At 47.7% G+C, this 24,013-nt stretch overlaps 1 protein-coding gene across 2 annotated transcripts in view; it reads right to left on the reverse strand.

The window, feature by feature from the left end:
• CLHC1 (clathrin heavy chain linker domain containing 1) overlaps positions 1-24,013 on the reverse strand; it is a 328,255-nt gene that overhangs the window by 132,331 nt on the left and 171,911 nt on the right. For both annotated transcript variants that reach the window (XM_086927653.1, XM_086927652.1), the window contains exon 7: positions 21,700-21,787. In XM_086927653.1, the coding sequence (XP_086783779.1) occupies positions 21,700-21,787 (88 nt within the window). The remainder of the gene's footprint in view (positions 1-21,699; positions 21,788-24,013) is intronic.

Below are 24,013 nucleotides of genomic sequence, written 5' to 3' on the forward strand. Positions count from 1 at the left end.
TGATCGGTGTTTCCCCCTCCCCCTGCTGAGGGCCTTTATATCACTGGACCCCAGGAGACGGACCGGGGGGGCAGCCACTGCTGTCGGAAGTGAGCGTCCACAAGAAGACGGCCCCCGGAGGAGCAGCCGTGCCACCCGGAGCAACCGAAGGAGTCACACACCGGCCACCGAAGTCAGCAGCCGTCCCGCCAGGGCCCAGTAGGAATCCTACTACGGCCCCTCCCCCCTCCGGTGCCGGGCCTCGGGGTGTGGGCGGAGGGGCCCCAGAGAGATGGATACTGGATAAGAGGATTCAGGACTACCTGCGCGGTCAGTCTCCAGGGCAGCGCCCACCAAATAGTGGCAGAGGAGATGGCCGCGGGTGCTGTACACCCCACCAGCAGGGAGCCTACCCCCCCCCCCCCCGATATCTCCACTCACGACGGGCAAATCCGTCGAACCGGATGTCGGACCTCACCAGACACGGCCCAGTTGCGGTCAATGGTGCAAAACAGTCAGCACACCCGGACATAGGATAAATCGGCCTTGAACCCCCCTCTCCGCTATTGGCGCCAGGACTCGAGGCGCGAGCCACGAGGCCCAGAAGGCTACTAGTCATACTTACAGGCAAGATGGGGTGCCAACACGTACCAGGAATATCGCAACACCGAATCGGAGGCAGAACTCTCCAGAATCCATGGCTACACATCCCGAAAGCGAATCCTCCAACGCCGAATCCACGTCCAGCAAACTCAACAAGGTGCTCGCAGCAATTGAACACTCCAGGTTAACCATGGAAAGCAGGTTCGGAGAACTGGCTACAGACCTCAACCTCCTCCGAGATGACCACAGGAAACTCGCAGACAAAGTCAAACAAGGCAAGAAGGCGATCCAAGTCATAGAGCCGAGAATACAGACCCATCAAGCGGCCATACAAGAGCTGCAACAAAGAGTGCGATCCTTAGAAAGCAAAACAGACGATTCGGAAGGCCGCTCTCGGAGGAGCAATATCCGCATCCTTAACCTGCCGGAGGGAGCAGAAGGAGCTGACCCGATCAGACACATGGAAACATGGATCAAGTCATTCACCGGGACAGCAGATCTGACCCCATATTTCTCCATAGAAAGGGCACATTGAGTGCTAGCCCGTAAACCACCACCGGGCTTGCCACCTAGGCCTTTCCTCCTAAAAGTGCTCCACTATCAAGACAGAGACACGATCCTCCGGGCGGGAAAACAGAAGGGACCACTTCATGTGGAGGATAAACACGTAATGCTATTCCCAGATTATTCTCGAGCAGTACAGCAGCAAAGAGCCACCTTCTTGGAAGTCAATCGTGCTTTGCAGCAGAGAAACGTACAATATGCTCTCCTCTTCCCGGCCCGCTTGAAGATTCTGCACGACGGAGCCACACACTTCTTTACGGATCCGGCGGAGGCCAGGGACTGGGTGGAACAATGGATCACGGGACCGAACGATCGCAACAACACAATGACTCACAGGCCCGCGAGCAACCGCAGGCGTCAGCAGAAGAAAGTCACCCTTACACAGCTGAGCTCCCGCACTGATTCCTTCACTCAACGCTTCCCTGACCTGGAGCTAATAATAGCAGAACAAAGGAGAGCTCTGCAAGCGGCAACAGCTGGGAGGTCGAAAGAAGACAACTCAGACGTGTAAAAAGCCACCCACCTGTTCACCTCCGACGAGGAAGTGAGTGAAGCACGTTCCTCCCGGGAGGGTTCAATCACACACCCCCTCGTCACCCCGCAAACGGCTGACACGCTGATCTAAATCCAATGAAGATGGAGGAGTTGTCGCAGTAATGTGCGCCATGAATCAACCCTTTTCCATGCACCTAAACGTTTGAGGCGGAGGGGCTTGGGGTGACAGGTTAAGAACCTAGTAGTCATACAATGGGACAAAATGGTTGAGACCAGGACTTACAACATCCACCGCGAGAGGTACCCTCGGCATTAAAATCTCAGTGCAACCCAGCGGGCAGCTGGGACACCAAGGACAGGCGCCCCCAAGAAACCACCCCGCAGAGAACGAGTTAAGGACAGTACATGAAGTACAGTTTGGACGTACCGTCCCCGACGATATGTCCCTTTGGTTAGGAACTCCCCCAGATATCCGAGTTTCTCTTTTCCCAGTTTCAGGTTCACCCAATACCCACAGCGGAGCCTACTGATATGATTAAACTACATGCGTGGCCGAGTGTCGGCTGGCGGGGGAGGGTCTCTGGGAGAAAAGTGAGGTGGGCACACAGACACAAGTTGTTCATACCCAATACAAGCGATAAGCAATAAAATCCCCAACACTGATATAAATATTATCACTTTAAATGTTAGGGGCATGCATACCGCAAGCAAACGCTATGCCATCTATTCATATGTAAAACGACAACAAGCGCAGATAGCGCTTCGACAAGAGACTCCTTTAACAGCAACGGAGGTGGTCCGGTTGCAAAGGAAGTGGTGGGGCACCATCTGTGCCACTGCGTACTCAGCTTTCCCTAGGGGAGCGCTAATATGGATTTGGCCCGGGATCCCCTTCAAAGGACAGACGAGAACGATAGATAAAGAAGGTCGATTCGCCCTGCTGGAGGGAATACTGGAGGGCCAGTCCATCCTGTTGGGTAGCATACATGCTCCCAATATAGATCAGGACCAATACTGGAAGCGCCTCACCGGTGTGCTCACTCACCACTCCTCAGTCCCTTGGCTCCTAGGAGGTGACTATAACTGTGTCTTAGATATCCATCACGATAGATCCCACCCCACATCACCACACTCCCCAGCACACAAACAAACCTGGGTACAACACTGGCAATTGGTAGATCCTTGGCGGGAACGGAACCTAGACGTTAGATTGTACTCCTTCCATTCTGACCCGCACCAGCTGCATGTATGCCTGGATAGATTCCTCTGCTCCATGCCCATAATCCCAAAGGTACAACAGTCCGACTATCTCGGCAGAGTACTTTCAGATCACGACGCCCACATGCTGACACTCAGGTGGAGTCCTCCGCACCCACCCCCATACCTACCTGGAGACTTCCGCGTGACTGTCTTACAGATCAGGTGTTCCGTCAGGAACACGGAGACTATATCCAAGAACACTTTACGCTTAACTCAGGCACAGCCGAGTCTAGACTAGTAGAATGGGACCCATTCAAGGTCGCGGCTAGAGGGCATTGTATACAACACATAGTGGGAGTGCGTAGAACACTGGAAAGAACACTGAGGGATTCAGAGGAGGTGCTAGCAGCATTAACAAAACAAGGGGACACAACAGGAGCTCCTCCCGACCGAATAGCAGCAGCCAAAACCACCTATGTGGAAGCACTGAAAGATCTGCGTAAATACAATTTCCCTGCTCACGCTGCCAGAGTACACAAAGAGGGCAACAGGACGGGTGCGCTCTTGGCATGGCTAGCCAGACCGGACACAGCTGCTAAGCCAGTCACAGCGCTACTGGACAGCACAGGTACCCCCAGACATTCACAAATAGAGATCATACACATATTTCACGAGTACTACTCCAGTATTTACAGGGCCCCAACACAAACAAATCACTGGGTAATCTCTCAGTTTCTCAGGCCTTTACAGATTCCACATATACCGCGAGCCGACAGAAAAGAGCTAGAGACCAAGATTAAAGCCCCAGAGATCATCCACGCCATTAGAGAGCTAGCTCGTTATAAAGCCCCGGGGATGGACGGCTTTCCGCTCGAATATTAAAGCACATTCTCCACACAGCTGGTCCCCAGGACAGTCGCCATGTATGAAGATGCACTAAGCAGAAAGGAGCTCCCAGGTTCACTCCGCGAATCAATTATAGTGACCTTCCCCAAACCCCACAGGGACCCCACCCTTCCAGCCTCATGCAGGCCGATAACACTACTAAATGGCGACTGTAAACTGCTAGGGAAGCTTCTAGTGGACCGATACATTCAGGTCTTAACACCGTTGTTACACCCAGACCAAAATGGTTTTATACCGAGGTGAAATACCTCGCTTAACTTACGTAGGTTATTCCACATCCAAGACAGAGCACGGGCACACATTCCGAATACGGCATGCCTGATTTTGGACCTCGAAAAATCCTTTGATACCCTATTATGGCCGTACCTATTTGCTGTGCTTCGTAGGATTAGGGTGGGCCCCACACTGCTAGCATATCCGAAGCTTCTCTACAAGGGCCTAACGTCCGGAGTGAGAATAGGCAAATACATCTCCGCACCCTTCCCAGTAGAAGGAGGAACCAGGCAGGGGTGCCCCTATCCCCCCCTATCCCCCCTCCTCTTTGCCTTAGCAGTAGAACCCTTGCAATACGGCTGCGTCAGGATGGCGGGGCGTGGGGCATAGCACTAGCAGATACAATGCATTGTGTGTCCTTGTACGACGATGACCTCATAATCTATGTCAGGGATATCGACAGTGACCTCACCCCTATCTGGTTGGCGCTGAATTACTTTGCGGTGGCATCAGGCCTCAAGGTAAATTGGGTCAAGTCCACGATATTCCCATTGAACCCGCATACGCCCCACGAGACATAAAGATAGGAGACCACACTCTCACCCGGAGCATCACAGCACCACCGTACCTCGGGGTACAACTGTTTCACACTCCCACAGACCTGTACGAGGGAAATCACCGCAGGGTGGTAGCTGGGCTACGCGCTTCAGTTAACTTCTGGAAGACACTGCCTCTGGCCCCCATCGGTCGAGTGGCCCTCGCAAAGATGATCATGGTCCCAAGGCCCCTTTACTACTTTACCAACCTCCCGGTGATACCACCACGCTCCTTCTTCAAAGAGCTTGACACGATCCTGACCACTTTGATCTGGGGCGGGGGAAGACATAGGATGGCAATAACCACGCCCTACCTGCCCACAACGCAGGGAGGGCTAGGAGCCCCATCATTCGAAGCATACTTCCTGGCGGCACAACTCCAATGGTTGTCGTAGTGGATAGCGGAGAGATACACCGAGGAGACAATTACAGAGTAGGGACGGATCCCCCTCCCAGCCATACGCAGACTGCTGCTCCGGGGCACCAAACCACTCCGCACTTACCCCCCTACAGGTGACAATAGCACGCTCCTGTATGCTGAAGATACATCGCATGTCCAAAGGGAAGCCCCCAAACTCACCCTTACTTCCGCTGGTAGGATTCCCATGGGCTGACAAATACTACACAACCCGCGCCTTACAAATGTGGACTGATTCCTCTATCACAGAAATTGAATCCCTGTATGCAGACAGACAGTTAATGACATATGCCCGTTTGACGGAACTGTACGACCTCCCTCCAGGGCAGTTCCTTCTATACTGGCAACGACTGCTCCCCTTTCTGGGATCCACAGGTGGGAGAACCCCCTACGCACCCTGTCATACATACCATACGCCATATGGGGGTGGGCAGACACCTGGTGACCTGGCTATACAAAGCCGTTAGAGAGCTGACCCTCCGCCCACTAGACGTACTACGGCGTACATGGGAGGACAAAATAGGTCGCGTATTCAACGATAAGGAGTGGGAAAAAGCCTTAGAGTACCCCAAGAAAGTCTTCAGAAACGCACGCTTCAGGAACATCCAATTCAACATTCTTCACAGGGTATACCTCACCCCAAAGCGCCTACCCGGAGACACACTTTGCCTGCCCCCGATGCCAGAACCCTGAAGCAGATTTTAAGCACATGTTTTGGGATGGTCCGGTTATTCACCACTATTGGGACCGGGTACACCACACACTCCGGCAGGTGGCAAACACTCTAACCCTCTCCTCATGGGAAGCTAGTGCCCTCGGTATGTTCTGCAGGCGGAAAACCGAGAAAGTGCAGTACCGCTTTGTTTCCTTACCCATTCTCTTAGCAAAAAGAGGTATAGCCATGCACTGGCGGGCCCCAGCAGGACCCCAAGAGGCAGCTTGGATAGGAGCAATGAAGAAATGGGGCGCAGCGGAGGAAGAGGCGCTGTGGGAGGAAGAGGTGAGAGGAACACAAAAGCACCCCATCTCCCTAGAATGGGCACAGCTGATGCACCGCTTTACTCGCGAAACCACACAAACACCCTCAACAACACCATCCCCCTTGCAGTCCACACAGGTATCCCTGCAGAGGCAGGCAGGCATAAACATAGGCCCAGACAGGGACACATAAGACGGGCACTATAGCTGGAAGGGCATGGACCCCGACAGAATACATGTAACGTGATCTCCACGGTCCCCTCCCTGGGGGCCAATACAGTACCACGCGATATACTCACACTCAACCATCATCTACCAGTAGCTATGCACCATAAACCCCCCGGTTACCCCCAACATTGCCCCACGGTTAAGGTTTCCCCCCCCCCACACCGAAGATCTAGTAAGGGACGACATATTGTTAGAGTCACGAATACTAAAACACCCAGCGAGAGCACACCATGAGGGAACACGCTAGGGACAATGGCAAGTCTCGGACTCGATCTCTAACGTATACCGCCGAGGACTTATACACGTGTCTTTTCGCCCTACCTGAGGTCGGTTATGAGAAGAATCCTACGGCATCTATTATGTTGTACCTGAAATGTAATAACATGTGCAAGAGATCTTCTGTTTCTTCTTAATTGTGATTTTTCGCCAAATAATAGTCGAAGATCTACGTGCTTGTAAGATGTAATGATCACTATTGTTGATTAACCCAATGTGTGGAAATGTGAAAACCAAATAAAAAAATTTGAAACAAAAAAAGTCTGTCTTAAGTCTGTCTTGGGTCTGTCTTAAGTCTGTCTTAAGTATGTCCTAAGTTTGTCTTAAGTTTGTCTTAAGTTTGTCTTAAGTTTGTCTTAAGTCTGTCTTAAGTCGGTCTTAAGTCAAACTTAAGACAAAATCCTAACTTTACTACTACTAAATGCCTTCTGTGAATACCAAAAGTAGTAAGTTTAGGATTTTATCTCAGATTGGTTCTGTGAATTGGCCACAATGTCACACATCACAGGCTAGCTGTCAGCAACCTGCTCCTTGATAATACTGGAGCGTTGCAAATCTGTGGAGATGAGAACCTGCATGAGGCCACAACGATACCCCACTCCCTTTATATGGGGAAGGTCACGACTGCAGAATGGACATTTAACAATTAACCTCAAGCCTTTTACCCTCCTATACTGGCTAAGCTTACCGTCTACGCTTCAAAAGAGATGCATAGTTGTAAAGGGTGATTGGGCCTTCATGCCAGCTGTTATTCTGAATAGCAGTATCTGATGAAACAAATGTCAGTTCATATAAAATGACAACACCACAAGAGCATTGGTTGACTGACATGGGTTCAGATGGCTGGCATCCAACATAAAATACATAGGAGTCATGGTTAACAAACATGGCCAGACACAACCTGCAGCACTGATGGCTAAAACTCATAAAGGCTTTCCCAGATGGTCATCATTATAATTGTCTTTATGGGACAGGATATACGTCATCAAAATGGTAGTAGCATCATAATACAACTGCATACTACTAGTGCTGGCACTTCCGATACCAGCCTCATTGGCAATCAGAAGCAATCAGAAACTACATAAAAATCTTCCTAAGTGCAATCCAGAAAACCAGACACAAACCCTCAAAGCTGAAAGCAGACACAAAATCATCGGGAGAGGGAAGGCTCCCTAACATATCTTCATACCACCTGGCGTCTCATCTGTCACAACTCCCATACCTCGCTAAAGACTACAAAGGCCAACAATGTGGACTACAATAGCGAGGCCGGCATGAAAAATGCTCCTCTTTGGGAAAAACTACAAATGTAAGTCCCATGGCACACTGCCATCCCCCACAGTTGGATCGATGCTAGACTCATGGACTCTGGCTCAAAAGAAACTTAAGATACATAGACAAGTGGGGCACAAACCTGGCACAACATTGGGATGGCAGTGATAGGACCAACTCTCAAATGACGATAACCTACATCTCAAAGCATCAAAACACTGGACATTCTCGTAAATGGAGATACCATTAAATCTTTTGATAATCTTAGCACCAAAATCCATCTGACGCAGTCTCAACAATGAACATTTAGATCATTAAGACACTGCCTCATTGGCCAACTGGCCACATGCACACTTCCTCTCTCTATCTCTCCAATGCTTACTTACATTGAGCAATGGGGAAACACAGAAGGGATAGTATCAGGGCTGCAAAGCACATTGATATCCTCACTACCCTCTGAAGCTGTCCTCTGGGAAACGAGGACCCTTTGGCAGACAATATTAGAGACTGAATATTCTGAGAAAGAGTAGGCAACCTTATTGAACACACATAAAAGAAAACTGCTGCAACATGCCTCAAATTAACCTAAATTTAAATCACACATAGCTGGTACTGATCTCATGTTCACCTACACAGGGCAGGACTCTCCTATACTGGAGGTGAAAGGCGACAAAATGTGACTTAATTCACATATAGTGTTGTGTCCTCAACTATCAGGCTGCTAACAGGAAGTTTGGAACACACTGCAGGAAACTAACACTTACCTGTTTCAGCCATCAGCAAAGTTGGCTATATTAAACACCACCATGCTATATCTAACTTGAAGAAATGGGTAGCCACAGCAATAACCACAGCTAAAATTAGCATTTCACGACATTAGAGATTTATGACCCACTCACCGGAGAAAGGACAGCTGAACTCATGGGACTAGCGACTTCCGAACGTCTCATGTATAAACTGAATGATCAACTAACCACATTTGTCTGGGTATGGAATCCCTACTTGGAGTACAGTGAAGTAATACTGCTAAACTAATACCCATCACAGCACTCCCGCCATACTTAAGAGCCCGCTATGTCCGGATACTCTTAAATGAACATAAGACGGACTCCTATGTTATTGGAATGGTTGTTAGTATTGTTCAAAATATAGACACTGTCTATTCTGGTATGGGCCTGTGACGAAATTGGGTGTATTATATTGTGGGGTTGTGCAACCTGACTGTATAATACATTACCAACCCCTTGGGTTTCATCTGTCAAAAACTCAGCTAAATCCTGGGTAGATGTGGCATCGAGTAGTAGGGCTTACACACAGGAACAAGTGTTAAGCATTTAAACAGCACCAAAACAATTGAAGAAGAAATTGACACAACTCTCAAGAAATCAGACACCATTTTATAAAATGAGATTGTATTTTTATAAGAATTTAGACACAAGAACGAAGAAGATCCATCGGGAGGTTCTGGAGATATAGATTTTACAAGAAATAACAAATCAGTGCAATTTCACTCAACAGCGAACAAGCCTTAGCAAAGTCAACAATTGGACACTTACAAACTTTTTCAATGAAAACATAGGTAGGTGTCAAAGCAGTCGGTTAGAAGTACTTGGGACAACCAACTCCAGCAGAGGGCTAGTTAGGGGGACCAGCAAGGTCCCCATTGAAAAAGCGATCACAGACATGGTGGTCTGCTGACCCCACCACGCCTGTGATTTTGGCCGTTCCTAATGCGTTGCAAACTTCAATCTGCCTCATGAATATTGATGATGCAGGTCCATTTGTGCCCCACTGGGATTACAAACAGTGTCAAACACACTTTTGTACATCGCATTTTGAGACTTCCTTATTGCGAGTCATAAAAAGTTGTAATTAGGAACTCGCAAAATGTAGCAATCGTACATGTGGCCCATGATGTACTGCTTTTATAGGGTTATAAATTTGATGGCCTGTTGTTTGTAAATATGCGCCCCAGGTACATCTGGGAACCCCACCTAAGATCGTACTTGTTCCAGAAGTGGGAGGACATACCATCGATACTGCCAAAGTTATACCGAGGCAACGTCGATGTGCAAATAGAAGGAGAAACATGAAGTGCTGCTACCATAGAAATGATGGTACAAGTGCTGTTTGTGAGCCAGATGTTTATGAAATGTGGAACAGATAAGTCAGTGGTTTAGGGAGGAAACTTAAGTGCTAATGGGGAAGTTACCCATTTGAGGAAACCTCAAGAGAGAACCTGTTTAGTCTCCTAACCAATGCCTAACAATATTACTCCATATATAGCAATGATTCCATGGCTACGTTGTGATTTGTAATTTCTTTAATTAAATGATGATTTAAAAAAGTAAAGGAACAAATAAATAAGGAAAATATGGTAGAAACATTTTCTCCTTTTCCTCATAAAAAATGTAAAAATAGTAGTTTACTATTCAAGTATTCATTAATGTACTTTTCAATAAAGAATAACACACTGAACCCTTCTAAGTAGAATTAATACTAGCAATTCCAGGTAAATCATTTTTACGAAAGATCTTTTCTAAAACAGAGTGCAATACAACTCAGTGCAGATGTGATCAGCACAAAATCCAAGTTTGACATGACTTTGGCCCATGGCTATGAATTACATTGTCTTCACCATTACAGTCATATAGTTATATTACTTTGACTTTGGGACCAAATCCGCTTTTTGAATGACCAAAATGGGGTTTTTAATTTTTTCTAAAAGTATTAATGAGAGGGGGTGAACATTTAGCTAGAAACGTATTCACTGGGATGTTGATATATTTCAGAAAAAGAGCACTTTTCTGGCTTCATGTGCTAGAAATACATCATACAAATATCCCCTATTGGCATATTTTATTGGGAAAATATACTGTACAACATTGCTGTAAAAAGTCAGGATTTGTAGTTTCTTCTATAAGAGACAGTTCATGTTTAACATTCGCACGCACAGCTCTATACTTGAGCTGCAAAATAGGGCTGCTGGTGGGTTAGGATAAACCACTGCCTGTGCAGGGGGTGGGGGTTTGCTGAACCCCCCTTCCCCCCACCCACCTAACTGTTTGTTTGGTTCCATGCCTAACAGCTTGTCTCTGCTGCCCCATAAAGCTTTACAAGCTGGCTGAAGCTGCTTAACATATTTATATGGCTAAAGGGGACCGCTGCTGTGGTAGGATTTAACCAAAGGCAGAGTTTGGGAAGGTAGGGCACTTGACTGATATGACACTCCTCTTGAACGAGAGACTAGAACTGGCTGAGAAACCATTGGTCCAGCTGTCAGCTGAGACCATTGCGGGAGAGACAAAGACTCCAGAGAAGTCACAGACTAACCAGGGTTACAGTCAACCTGCACGTAGTCTTAGGGTCCCTCTCCAGGGAGGTCAGAGTTGGGGAAGTTACGTGTTTCCCCGAGGACGATCAAACGTGGACCCAATGAGTGAAAGCCTATGGAGCCAGAAACTTTCAGGACGCTAAGAGCGGCACTGATTTACTTGGTGTCCCACTGGAGATGTGCATTTAATGCCTAGCAATAGTCTATATTTTGTGAGCTGGGGGAAGAGATTCCCCAAACATAGTGTGGCCTGGAACTTCAACATTCTACCGTTTTTTGTTTTGTTTACCTCACTAAATCGATATGGCAGGTAAGAAGAAAATAAAAGAGAACTGCTTCAATGTGGGAGGCATTAATCAATCAATCATGACACATAAAGCGCACTACATACCCATGAGGGTCTCAAGGCGCTGGTGGTGGGGGGGTTGCTGCTAGTGATCGAAGAGAAAGGTCTTGGGGATGTCGAGGATCAGACATGCCGAGGCGTTCTGGATGCGTTGCAATCGTCTCAGGAGCTTGGCCGACGTTCCTGCGTGGAGGGCGTTTCCGTAGTCCAGACTGCTGGTGAAGAGGGCCTGGGTGACTGTTCTTCTCGTTTTGGTGGGGATCCACTTGAAGATCCTGCGGAGCATTCGGAGGGTGTTGAAGCAGGATGAGGAGACGGCGTTGACCTGCTTAGTCATGGAGAGGGTGGAGTCGAGGATGACCCCTAGGTTGCGTGCGTGGTCGGTGAGTGTCGGGGCTGTTCCTAAGGTTGTCGGCCACCAGGAGTCGTCCCAGTCTGAAGGGGTGGAGCCGAGGATGAGGACCTCCGTCTTGTCCGAGTTCAGCTTCAGTCGGCTGTTCCTCATCCATTCGGCGACCTTCATTCCTTCATGGAGGTTGGTTTTGGCGGTGTGAGGGTCATTGATGAGGTAGATGATCAGCTGGGTGTCGTCGGCATAGGAGATGATGTTGAGGTCGTGCTGTCGGGCGACGTGGGTGAGGGGTGCCATGTAGATGTTGAACAGCCTCGGGCTGAGGGAAGAGCCCTGGGGTACGCCGGAGATGATTTTGGTAGCAATGGAGCGGAAGGGGGGGAGGGGGACGGTCTGAGTTCTGCCGGAGAGGAAGGATGTGGTCAAGTCCAGGGCCTTCTCTCGGATCCTGGCGTCGTGTAGGCATGTTCGTAGTGTGTAGTGGCAAACCGTGTCTAAGGTGCCTGACAGGTCCAGGAGGATGAGGGCTGCTGTTTCTCCGTTGTCGAGCAGGGTCCTGATGTCATCGGTTGCGGCGATGAGGACGGTTTCGGTGCTGTGGTTGCTGCGAAACCCGGACTGGGACGGGTCCAGGATGCTGTTCTCCTCGAGGAAGCGGGTCAGTTGTTTGTTGACGATTTTCTCTGTGACCTTCGATGGGAACGGGAGCAGGAAGATGGGTCGGAAGTTCTTGAGGTCCTTGGGGTCCGCCTTGGGTTTCTTGAGTAAGGCGTTGATCTCGGCTTGCTTCCAGCTTTCCGGGAGGTGGGGTGCGATGGCTGTGCTGGCTTTGTTGAAGATGTGGTGGGGGCATGGGTTTAATGGTGATCTGGAGTGGATGGTGTTCATGATCTCGCTGGTGTCCTCGTCATTGTCGGGCTGTCGTGGCGTTGAAGATGTCGTGGATGTCGGCGATCTTGCGGTGGAAGAATGTGGCCAGCGAGTCGCACAGGTCTTTCGAAGGCGGGATGTCATTGGCGTTCAGAGTTGCTTCACGATGTTGAAGAGCTCTTTGCTGTTGTGTGCGTTGTTATCCAGGCAGTATTTGGATGAGACCCTCTTGGCTGCTCTGATGAGTTGATGGTGTCTGCGGGTGGCGTTCTTGTGGGCTGCGTAGCTGTCCGGTGTTCGTTCGGGGAGCCAGTTCTTCTCCAGTTTTCGGCATGTTTATTTGGAGGCTTTTTTGCTGGTGTGTCTGTTGGAGGGTGTCTTGAGCGGGGCGAGGGTGTTGGCACAGTCGTTGATCCATTGTCTGAGGTTGCGGGCGGCAGTGTCGGTGGAGTCGGTGGGTGGGCGCTGGGCGAGGGTGGTGGTTAGCTGGCCTTCTGTGACCTTGCTCCAGCAGCGTCAAGGCATCTGTTGGGTGCGGTGGTGCGTGGTGGGCTTTCAGAAGGTGAAGTGGATGCAGTGGTGGTCGGTCCAGTGGGGTTCGGTGGTGTGGTTGAAGGAGATGTGGGGGCTTGCGGTGAAGATGGGGTCGAGCTTGTGACTGGCGGCTTGGGTGGGTGTTGTCACGAGCTGTCTGAGTCCGAGGTTGGCGAAGTTGTCGATCAGGGTGGTGGAGTTGGTGTTGTTGTTGTTCTCGAAGTGGAAGTTCAGGTCCCCGAGGAGGATGCAGTTCGTGGAGACGAGGGCGTGTGTGCTGATGAAGTCGGCGATGGAGTCGCTGAACTGTGGTCGGGGTCCGGGGGGTCTGTAGACAAGGGTTCCTCTGATGGTGGTGTTGGGGTCGGTGTGGATCTGGAAGTGCATGTGTTCGGCGTAGCTGAGGGTGTCGGTGTTGGTCGAGACTCTGATGGTATTCCTGTGGACAATGGCGATACCTCCTCCTACGCAGTTGGTGCGGTCCCTACGGGTGATCTTGTAGCCTTCCGGGATGGCTCTGGCAATGTCAGGAGCTGAGGCAGGGTTCAGCCAGGTCTCCGTCAGGAAGGGGACGTCAGGAGAGGTAGAGTCAAGAAGGTCCCAGAGTTCGACGGAGTGTTTGCGGGCGGAGCTGGTGTTAAGGATGAAGCATCTGAGATAGTTGTGTCCTTCGGTTGGTGGTTTTGCGGGCCCAGTGCGGGTGAAGCTGCAGTTCAGTCAGGTGAAGGGTCCTTGGGTGCGCTTCGGGGTGGCCTGGTAGCAGGTGTGTTCTTGTCCGGGGTTGAGTGCATGGAGGATGCTGGCATCGTAGCGCTGGTGTTTGCGGGAGCCAGGGGTTATGGCGCTGGGCGCGGTGCAGGCGGGGACTGGCGCAATCGGGCTTGCTTAGGCGCACCGGCGGCGCGGCAGCACAGCGGCCGCCATAATAAGGGGAGGTGGGAGGGAGGAGCAACTGGGGGGGTGGACGAATGGGGGCGGGGCCGCAGGGGACTCAGCGGCAGGAAGCGGGATCAGCAAGGGCACAGAAGGAAGATGGGCACCGCGGAAAAGGGGGGAAACAAGTGAACAAAAATAAAACTGAACAAGCACAGTGAATACTGCTAATCAAGCACAGAAATGAGCACACTAAAGCAATAAAAAACGGAAGAGAAAGCAAACCTAAGACCTACCACTGCCACCAGGGATGAGGCGCAGGTGGTAGCCTGCGGGTGGAGGAGGGCCTCGAATTCACAGCAGCTGGGCTGAGACGCGGGCACAGTCCGGGGTGAGAAGAATAGTTCCGCTGATGGGTGCCCTGAAGTTTAAGGGTTGACATGTGGTGAACTGACCCGGCTACGATTCATAACTGCACTGCACTGGGATATGCAGGACAAAAACAGTGTTCAAAGACACTGAAGAGATTCTTGGAGAGCTTGAATGGGAAAGTAATTCCTTTTGACCGAAATACTGGAGAATACAGAGTGAAAGGTGATTAAATTGGAGGGGACAAGAGGCAGAGAACATGGTGCAGGAGAATAAACCTGTATAGGCTTCTTGCAGTAGAAGCCATGGTGACACTCAACAAAAGGAATAAGTTACTTACCTATGAAGAGGCACCACTCTTGGGGCTGCTGAGAATTCCGGCAGAGATTTCAGCAGAGGCCCTCGCTGGCAAAATAGTGGAATTGCTGGCTGACTTGACATAACGGGTCTAGAACAGAGTGGAGCAGATGGAGTGGAGAGAAAGGCATATAGCTTCCATCCCCACGCCTTGAAAAGCCAAGTCAGCAGTCCTATGTATGTTGCTGGTGGGGAAATCTGTTGACGGAAACACTAAATCCTATGCAAGAGAATTCAGAATAAATCAGTGCTGCTTCAGAAGATGCAACTCCTGTATTTTCAGACATACATTCTGTTTGAGTAGGCAGGAAAAGGGCTCTGGTGGAGCTTAGATGAGTCATGGTGGCGAATGGATTCAAACTCTGTGAGCTTTTCTGTGAGACTAAGAGTGTAGCATAGTGTGAGGAAATGTAAGCTTCCTTGGTCAACTCTACAAGCGTCTTCCTCAAGAGTTAAGGCCCAGATTGAGGAAGAGTATAGTTCAGGTGGGCGGTGCTGGGGAGTTTTGGATGTTCTTCAGAATGGGTGTTAGAAGGTTTCCTGCTCAATGGGAGCTTGGGAATACTGCTAAGTGGATAAGCAAGGGGCTTCCTAATCGGTGATGGTATTTTGGATTCTTCTTCTGCTTCCATTTCCCTTTCAATGGTCTCCGCTGAGCCAAAGCCACTGCAGAAGAGAGCTACCCACATATGAAAAAGTTCAATTGAAACCTCAGTGGTGTATTTATATCAGGTTTTTGTTACTTAGGCTGCGTTAGATGGCATTGAAACTATCAAGAAATATTAAATGACTGTTACATCTTCTCAGCCAAATTACTTCCTCCTCGTGGCATACAGCATGACCTCGAGCTTCACCTTTGCTTACTCAGTACTGCTGTTTGTTTCCAACTGTCTTTATTAAAGATACGTATTTAAATCAATTGGTTTACTTTTTTCCTACCACTCCTTCTGAGAGGTGAAAGGCTGCAATCACCCTTTGTACAACAGCTAACGTTACTTTTCCACCTTCCATCTATTTTTCCTTACTGTGCTATCAAGTTTAAGGAAAATACTTGCAGCATCCAATACTTTGTCATGCACTCAGTAGTTATTAGTATGTGGCCTTGCTTTTGCATTCCTTAACGAGTGCCTGCAGACTGAACACGCATTACTAAACGCCTTGCTGTGATTTCCCAATTACTAAATACTAATTCTCAGGGCATGGTCCAAATTGTTCCCTATCGTGTATTATTCCTTCCAGGCCGGATAGAGAATCATCTGAATGAGAACCAACTATCGCTGGCGGATAGTAAAGGTAAATGGTAGGTAGTCCACTCCTCATATCATGCCCTTATAAATCATCTTGCTTTCAGTTCCACTATTTTTAGTTTACACTTCGACAACTGGGTAGGCATGGAGACTGAAGCATATCATTATCCAGCAGAAGCTAATTCTCCAAGGACAGGTGACAGAGTCAGTAGGTTTTGACTCTGCTCCGCCTTGAATCTGAATTACTCAATATAGGGGTAAAAGGTTGTGAGGACCTGAATACTCCTTCTATCTTTTCATCCATCTGTCTGTCAGTCAGTGCCACTGTCTGTCTGTGAGCCTGCTTCTGTGTTGTTGGTCTGTTTGTGCCTTTGTGTGTCTCTGTGTGTTTTGTGCGTGTGTGTGTTTGTGTGAGTCTCCTCTAGTTGTTAGTCTGTATATATGTGCACCAGTATGTCCTTGGACACCTGCAAGTCTGTTGATCCATGCGTATGGGAGTGAGTGTCTTAGTGTTGATCTGTTCATGTTGCATTGTCTGACATGGGGAAGTGAATGTGATCTACATTATTGCGCCTGTCTGGTGTGCATCCCTGCTTGCATGCACCAGACTCCGTACGGTGACGCATACTGTTTCCACACTCTGTGGCATGGATGGTGTGTATCTCTGCGTGCATGCAGCAGACTCTGTACTGTGACGCATACTGTTTCCACACTCTGTGGCATGGATGGTGTGTATCACTGAGTGCATACACCAGACTCTGTACTGTGACACATACTGTTTTCACACTCTGTGGCATGGATGGTGTGTATCACTGAGTGCATGCACCAGACTCTGTACTGTGACGCATACTGTTTCCACACTGTGTGGCATGGATGGCGTGTATCTCTGCGTGCATGCAGCAGACTCTGTACTGTGACGCATACTGTTTCCACACTCTGTGGCATGGATGGTGTGTATCACTGAGTGCATACACCAGACTCTGTACTGTGACACATACTGTTTCCACACTCTGTGGCATGGATGGTGTGTATCACTGAGTGCATGCACCAGACTCTGTACTGTGACGCATACTGTTTCCACACTGTGTGGCATGGATGGCGTGTATCTCTGCGTGCATGCAGCAGACTCTGTACTGTGACGCATACTGTTTCCACACTCTGTGGCATGGATGGTGTGTATCACTGAGTGCATGCACCGGACTCCGTACTGTGACGCATACTGTTTCCACACTCTGTGGCATGGATGGCGTGTATCTCTGCGTGCATGCAGCAGACTCTGTACTGTGACGCATACTGTTTCCACACTCTGTGGCATGGATGGTGTGTATCTCTGAGTGCATACACCAGACTCTGTACTGTGACACATACTGTTTCCACACTCTGTGGCATGGATGGTGTGTATCACTGAGTGCATACACCAGACTCTGTACTGTGACACATACTGTTTCCACACTCTGTGGCATGGATGGTGTGTATCACTGAGTGCATGCACCAGACTCTGTACTGTGACGCATACTATTTCCACACTCTGTGGCATGGATGGTGTGTATCACTGAGTGTATGCACTAGACTCGACTCCGTACTGTGGTGCATACTGTTTCCACACTCTGTGGCATGGATGGTGTGTATCTCTGAGTGCATGCACCAGACTCGACTCCGTACTGTGGTGCATTCTATTTCCACACTCTGTGGCATGGATGGTGTGTATCTCTGAGTGCATGCACCGGACTCCGTACTGTGGCGCATACTGTTTCCGCATTCTGTGTCATGGATGGTGTGTATCTCTGAGTGCATGCACCGGACTCCGTTCTGTGACGCATACTGTTTCCACACTTTGTGACATGGATGGTGTGTATCACTGAGTGCATGCACCAGACTCTGTACTGCGACACATACTATTTCCACACTCTGTGGCATGGATGGTGTGTATCTCTGAGTGCATGCACCGGACTCTGTACTGTGACGCATACTGTTTCCGCACTCTGTGACATGGATGGTGTGTATCTCTGAGTGCATGCACCGGACTCTGTACTGTGATGCATACTGTTTCCACACTCTGTGGCATGGATGGTGTGTATCTCTGAGTGCATGCACCGGACTCTGTACTGTGACGCATACTGTTTCCACACTCTGTGGCATGGATGGTGTGTATCACTGAGTGCATGCACCAGATTCCGTACTGTGATGCATACTGTTTCCACACTCAGAATACATTTCAATTCGCAGTGGACACATTTAAGACTCAAAACATTAGCTCTGCTACACACAGACTTTACACAATGCATTATATTATGAGAGAACACTCATAATGGCCGAGGTAAACGCCGGCATCTGCGGGGACTCGGTGCTCGAGAACTGCGGCCATCTTTGTGAGGGCGCGCTGGGGAACGGCGCTCGGACGACGCTATAAAAATATACGTTCATGGCTCCGCGCAGCGGACGCGCATTGCGGGCGCGCCGATCGCGCGCCGGAGTCAAGCCAGAGTCCAGCCCGTCAGCGCCCGTCCGCGAACGACCGTGGCACGGGGCAGGACTTTATACCCCCAGAAATGCCGGGGAAGAATCCCTGCTTAGAACTCAATATGCCAGAGCAACTTTATTAGAAATAAGTAAGACCTCTAATAAAACATGTCTGCATACTATTGACCCCAATACGATGATACCGTCACATTGTTGTATATGTAACCATTCGCTCCCCACTCTTCAGAACCCAGCTGCCTCAAAGACCAAATTAAAAATGATGCTACTCAACTGTAGGTCTATGATAAAACATAAGACTGAAATCCACGATTTGCTTCAAAGCCGTGATTTCGATATTGTGTTCCTGACGGAAACTTGGTTAGAGGAATCCTCCTCCCCCGATATCCTGGAGACAGTGCCCTTGGACTACAGTCTCCTAAGAATCGATAGACCTATACAACGTGGTGGAGGACTTGCTCTGATCTTCAAAAAGGAACTTGAATGTACCCTCACTAATAAGACCATCACTAATAGTGAATGTGGTACATTCTCCATCAAACTATCTCCACATACCACCATTACTGGCCTTCTCATATATCGCCCCCCTGGCACTGCTACACTCTTCTGTAACCAACTCTTAGAAGTAGCCACTCAGCTTGCCATTAGACACAACAACTTTATGATTTTAGGTGATCTAAATCTTCACCTTGAAGACCATAATGCTAAAGAAGCACAAATACTCAGGTCAGCACTACACGCACTGGGAATAAAATTACTATCTGCTAATCCAACGCATCAGCACGGGCACCTTCTTGACCCGATATTTGCTACTTGGGAAGGGATTGAGATGCTCCCCCCGGTCCCTATTATATGGTCTGACCATTACATCAATATTTTTTCTATCCCTACTATCATTACTAAGAATGCTCCCAATAAACCCTTGTCGGCTAAACGCCGTAACTGGAAAAAGTATACTCCTGATCTCCTGATCACCGAATTAGTGAAACATACCCCTCAGATCGGTCAGTCCTTACAAGACACATGGAACAATTATGAACGATGGCTAGAAAAAGCATTAGACAACATTGCCCCGTGGACCTCGAAACCCCCTGTTAGAAGATCCAAATCAGAACCGTGGTTCACAGAAAAATTAAAAATAGCAAAATCCCATTGCAAAACAACAGAACGCAGATGGAGAAAGAACTATTCTCCTGAGCTTAAGGAAATTTACAAGTTGGAACTAAAAGCATATCAGAAAATGGTAAGAGAGGAAAAAAGCGCATTTTACAAAATCAGAATAGAAGAGGCAACCAATCCCTCTAAGGAACTATTCCGTATCTATAAAGAGCTGACCGACACCTCGTGTTTAGATACGCAGGACATATACTCAAACGACATTTGCGAACAAATAGCCGACTTTTTCATTGATAAAGTCGAGAAAATCCACGCCACTTTTCCCAAATCCTCTATATCCGTAAATGAGGTTAGGACCAGGACCCCACATATTCATAACCCTACCCTTACTCAATTCACTACCCCTGGAAATAAAGACTTGATTACCATCATTAACAGCATACATTCTGGTTCCCCCACTGATGTATGTCCTCTGGATAAAAGTAAAGACATCTTAGAAAGTCTTCTTATAGACCACATAAGAAATATGATAACTCTTTCTTTCCAAGAATGCTATGTTCCAGAGGATTGGAAAATAGCGCAAGTTATCCCTCTTAAAAAAAAACCAAACGTCCCCATCACTCAATTTCAGAACCTAAGGCCTATCTCCCTCCTTCCAACATGTGCCAAGATCATAGAAAAAATAGTTAATTCTCAACTCATGGCTTTTCTTGAAAAGGAAAATATACTTCACCCCACTCAATCGGGTTTCAGACCTGGATTTTCTACGGAATCAGCGGTACTGTATTCAACAGAATGTATCCGCAAGATGGCAGACGAGGGAGAAACAGCAGCGTTGGTCATGTTAGACCTTAGCGCAGCTTTCGATACTGTGCTTCATGCCACGCTGCTGTCCCGACTCTCAGATATTGGAGTGAAAGACCACGCTCTGGCATGGTTCAAATCCTTTCTTTCTAAGAGATCATTCCAGCTGCACTGTCCACCCTTTAAATCATCCTCTCGCGACGTTAGCTATGGGGTTCCTCAGGGCTCAAGTTTGAGCCCTACCTTATTCAATATCTATATGGAGCCCCTGGCACGCGTCATAGAGAGTTTCGGGGTGGGCACGGTCAGCTATGCTGACGACACCCAGCTCATGTTCAAGCTCACCCCAGACAGCGAGAAATATGCCTCCAATTTCTCAGACTGCATGAGAGCCGTAGCCACCTGGATGGACAATAATTGCCTCCGCTTGAACGGAGATAAAACAGAGGTGTTGCTGATAGGGAACAATGCTTCCATATGGTCCCAGGCATGGTGGCCTACGGTTCTGGGCGATCCCCCTCACCCTGTGGAAAAGGTGAGAAACTTAGGGGTTATGATTGACGCAGATTTGTCAGGTAAATCTCAAGTCAATAAAATCACGGGCAAATGCTTCGGAACCCTAAAAACACTACGTAAGATCATTGACCTTATCCCCACGGAGGCCAGAAAAACCATAGTACACGCGCTCATTACTCCCCATTTAGACTATGGAAATGTTCTCCTACTAGGCCTTAACCAAAAACAGTTACATCAGCTACAATGTATACAGAATGCTGCCGCCCGCCTGGTTTTAGGCCTTCCCAGAAGAACATCCTCCAAAGCAGCCCTTTCCAAACTTCACTGGCTCCCGGTTAGGGAACGAATCAGGTTCAAAAGCCTCTGCTTTGCCCATAAAATCGCCCACAATAAAGGACCCAGCTATCTGAGAAATCTGATGTCAATTCATCGTCCGCTTAGAAACCTGAGATCTTCTGGATTGACACAATTCAAACTGCCCCGTATACACAGAGCCAGAATCGGAGGAAGATCCTTTCGGTACCTTGGAGCTAAGCACTGGAATACACTACCAGTTCACTTGCGAATGGAACCCTCGGAAACGCTTTTTAGAGCCAGACTAAAAACACACCTCTTCCCTCAATAAATTTCCCTTTCTTCTCCCCTTTTCGGCCTAGGACAGTTTCAGTTAGCAGTTAGCGCGGGGACACACAGTTTGTGCAGCCATGCGCTTTAGAAATGTTTTATTATTATTATTATTATTATTATTAGAACACCAGCCAAAGGTTGTTTTTACCTTTCGATATAGTCCATCAAATCATCAGGTTCTTTGATTATTCTAGGGTCATCATCGTCAAATACTCGTGGAGGCATCTGGTCATCTTCTAAGTTTTATATCAGATGAGGAGAGATTAGGAGCACAATTAAACCGGTCATGTTACAAATTACACTTGATTATTAACACAAACACATTAGGTATCAACGGGCACATGCATCATTTTCAATTGCATTCGCAAACGGTGCGAATCGCAATTTTCGGCCGTTTGCGAATGCAATTGACAAAATTGGGATGCATCATGTTTTTCGCAATTGAAGAAATCGCAATCATGTTACGATTTCTAAAATTGCGATTCCATTTAAGAAATCGCAATTTGAGATTTCTTAAATGCAATGCATGAACATTTTAAATTTGCGAATTCGCAAATAGGGAGAGGTAAATTACCATGAAGTTGACCTTCATGGTAATTTGCAAAAACTTTCAAAAAAGCACAAAAGTGCATTTTTTAAAGTTTCATTTTACACACACACATGCCCTTGGGGCACATGTGTGTGAAAAATGCACTTAAAGTTATATTTCAGGGGTGCGGGGGGGTCCTTTGGACCCCCCCTTGCACCCTTGAAATTACATTTTGAATTTGCGATTCGCAAATTGCTAATCGCAAATTGAAAATTACTTCCCATTCATTCCTATGGGCCTCTAGGACCATAGGAATCAATGGGAAGGGATTCCTTAATGATTCGCAAATTGTGAATCGCAATTAAGGAAATTTAAGAAATCGCAAAAAAAATTGCGATTTCTTGGTGCATAGCCGTTTGCGATTTCTTAATTGAGATTCCTTAATTTTCGCAATTAAGAAATCGAAAACGGCAACAATGATGCATGTGGCCGCAAATGTTTATTGAACATTGTGATCATACCTGGAAACCTTTTGCAGGAAGCTGCATATCATTTTGAACGAATAATTCTTTAGCACAATATCCAATGTATAGTCATTTTATAGTTATTCTAGTCTCTAAACCCATCGACCTATATAAAGCACTGCCTGTACGCTTTGCACAACATTTTTGGTTGAAATCCTTCATTAGAAACTAGATAAAAATATTCACTATGCTCCAAACAGTTTAACTTATATGTCCCAGCCCACTTATACCTCCAATTTCTTTGTAATGTCATTTTCGGCATTTTCGGCATCCACAGGGCTTTGTACCTTACGACTCTGTAGAATTAAATTGGAAAACACCTTATGTTTTTTAGTCTCTACAAAAAAAGAACTCTAGTTTCCTCCTTTTGTAACAATTCCTACTTAATTAAAATGTTAAATGCTCTGGCGACTGAATGATAAAACGTAATGCTGCTTCGAATGTGTCCACTTGTTAGGGCACCAAGGGCAGTAACATGGGCATCACCATATTACTCAACTTTGTACGAGTGCCAAGGGGTTGCACATTCCATGCACCATGGGTGACACATATACCCAAAATCATGCAAAGCAAACTGTGTTCAAGAGTATTTATATTTTTTTAAATATTTCTTTATTATGAATTTAACAACCATACGACGGATCATGAATAATGTTCAGTATTATAATAGTCAGTATCAACACAGGGTACATATTTCCAGCTTATATTTTGCATGGTACATCGTAAGATGCATAACTACAAAGAGATGATGATACAACTGCTAGCCATTGTTTAAATCCCAGTAAAAAAGGAAAAAATAAAACTTATAATATATACAATAATGTAAACGTAAGGGTGAGCTCCCTACAGGATGTTGTATGCGGTCGGAATTAATATGTGACAAGAAGGAGAAAATAGGTGACTATGGCTACCCTAGGGGATTCCAAGTCCAGTATAAGTGGAGGAAGGGTGGGTGTGAAGGGGAGGTAGGAGTTTTTTGTTTTTTTGCCATCGTCCGTGGGGTGCAGACAAGGCATTCCGCGTATTCCCTCAGTACATGATAGCTTCAATGCATTCTGCAGTTCAGGAGTGTGGGAGGGCAGGTCGGATAAACAGACGCGGAGGCTGAATATATTTTCCCAAGGTGCGCTTTTTATTATCAGTGATAGAGGCAGCAGATGGTACGACTGGTGTTCCTTCTCTCTCTTTGATCCGTCCTCGTTGAGCTAGGCTGGGGATTGGAGGTTGCTGTGAGCTAGAAAAACAGATCACGGAACGGTTTTACTGGCCCGGCATATACCAACACGTAAAAAGATATTGTCGAGAATACGTATATGCCAGAAAAACAACAGGTATCATCCTTCCCGAGCACCCCTTCAACCTCTTCCTATCATAGGTGAGCCATTCAGCCGAATAGGGATGGATAGAAT

This window comes from Lissotriton vulgaris, chromosome 6 (genome assembly GCF_964263255.1).
Source record: "Lissotriton vulgaris chromosome 6, aLisVul1.2, whole genome shotgun sequence".
NCBI classification, from domain to species: domain Eukaryota; kingdom Metazoa; phylum Chordata; class Amphibia; order Caudata; family Salamandridae; genus Lissotriton; species Lissotriton vulgaris.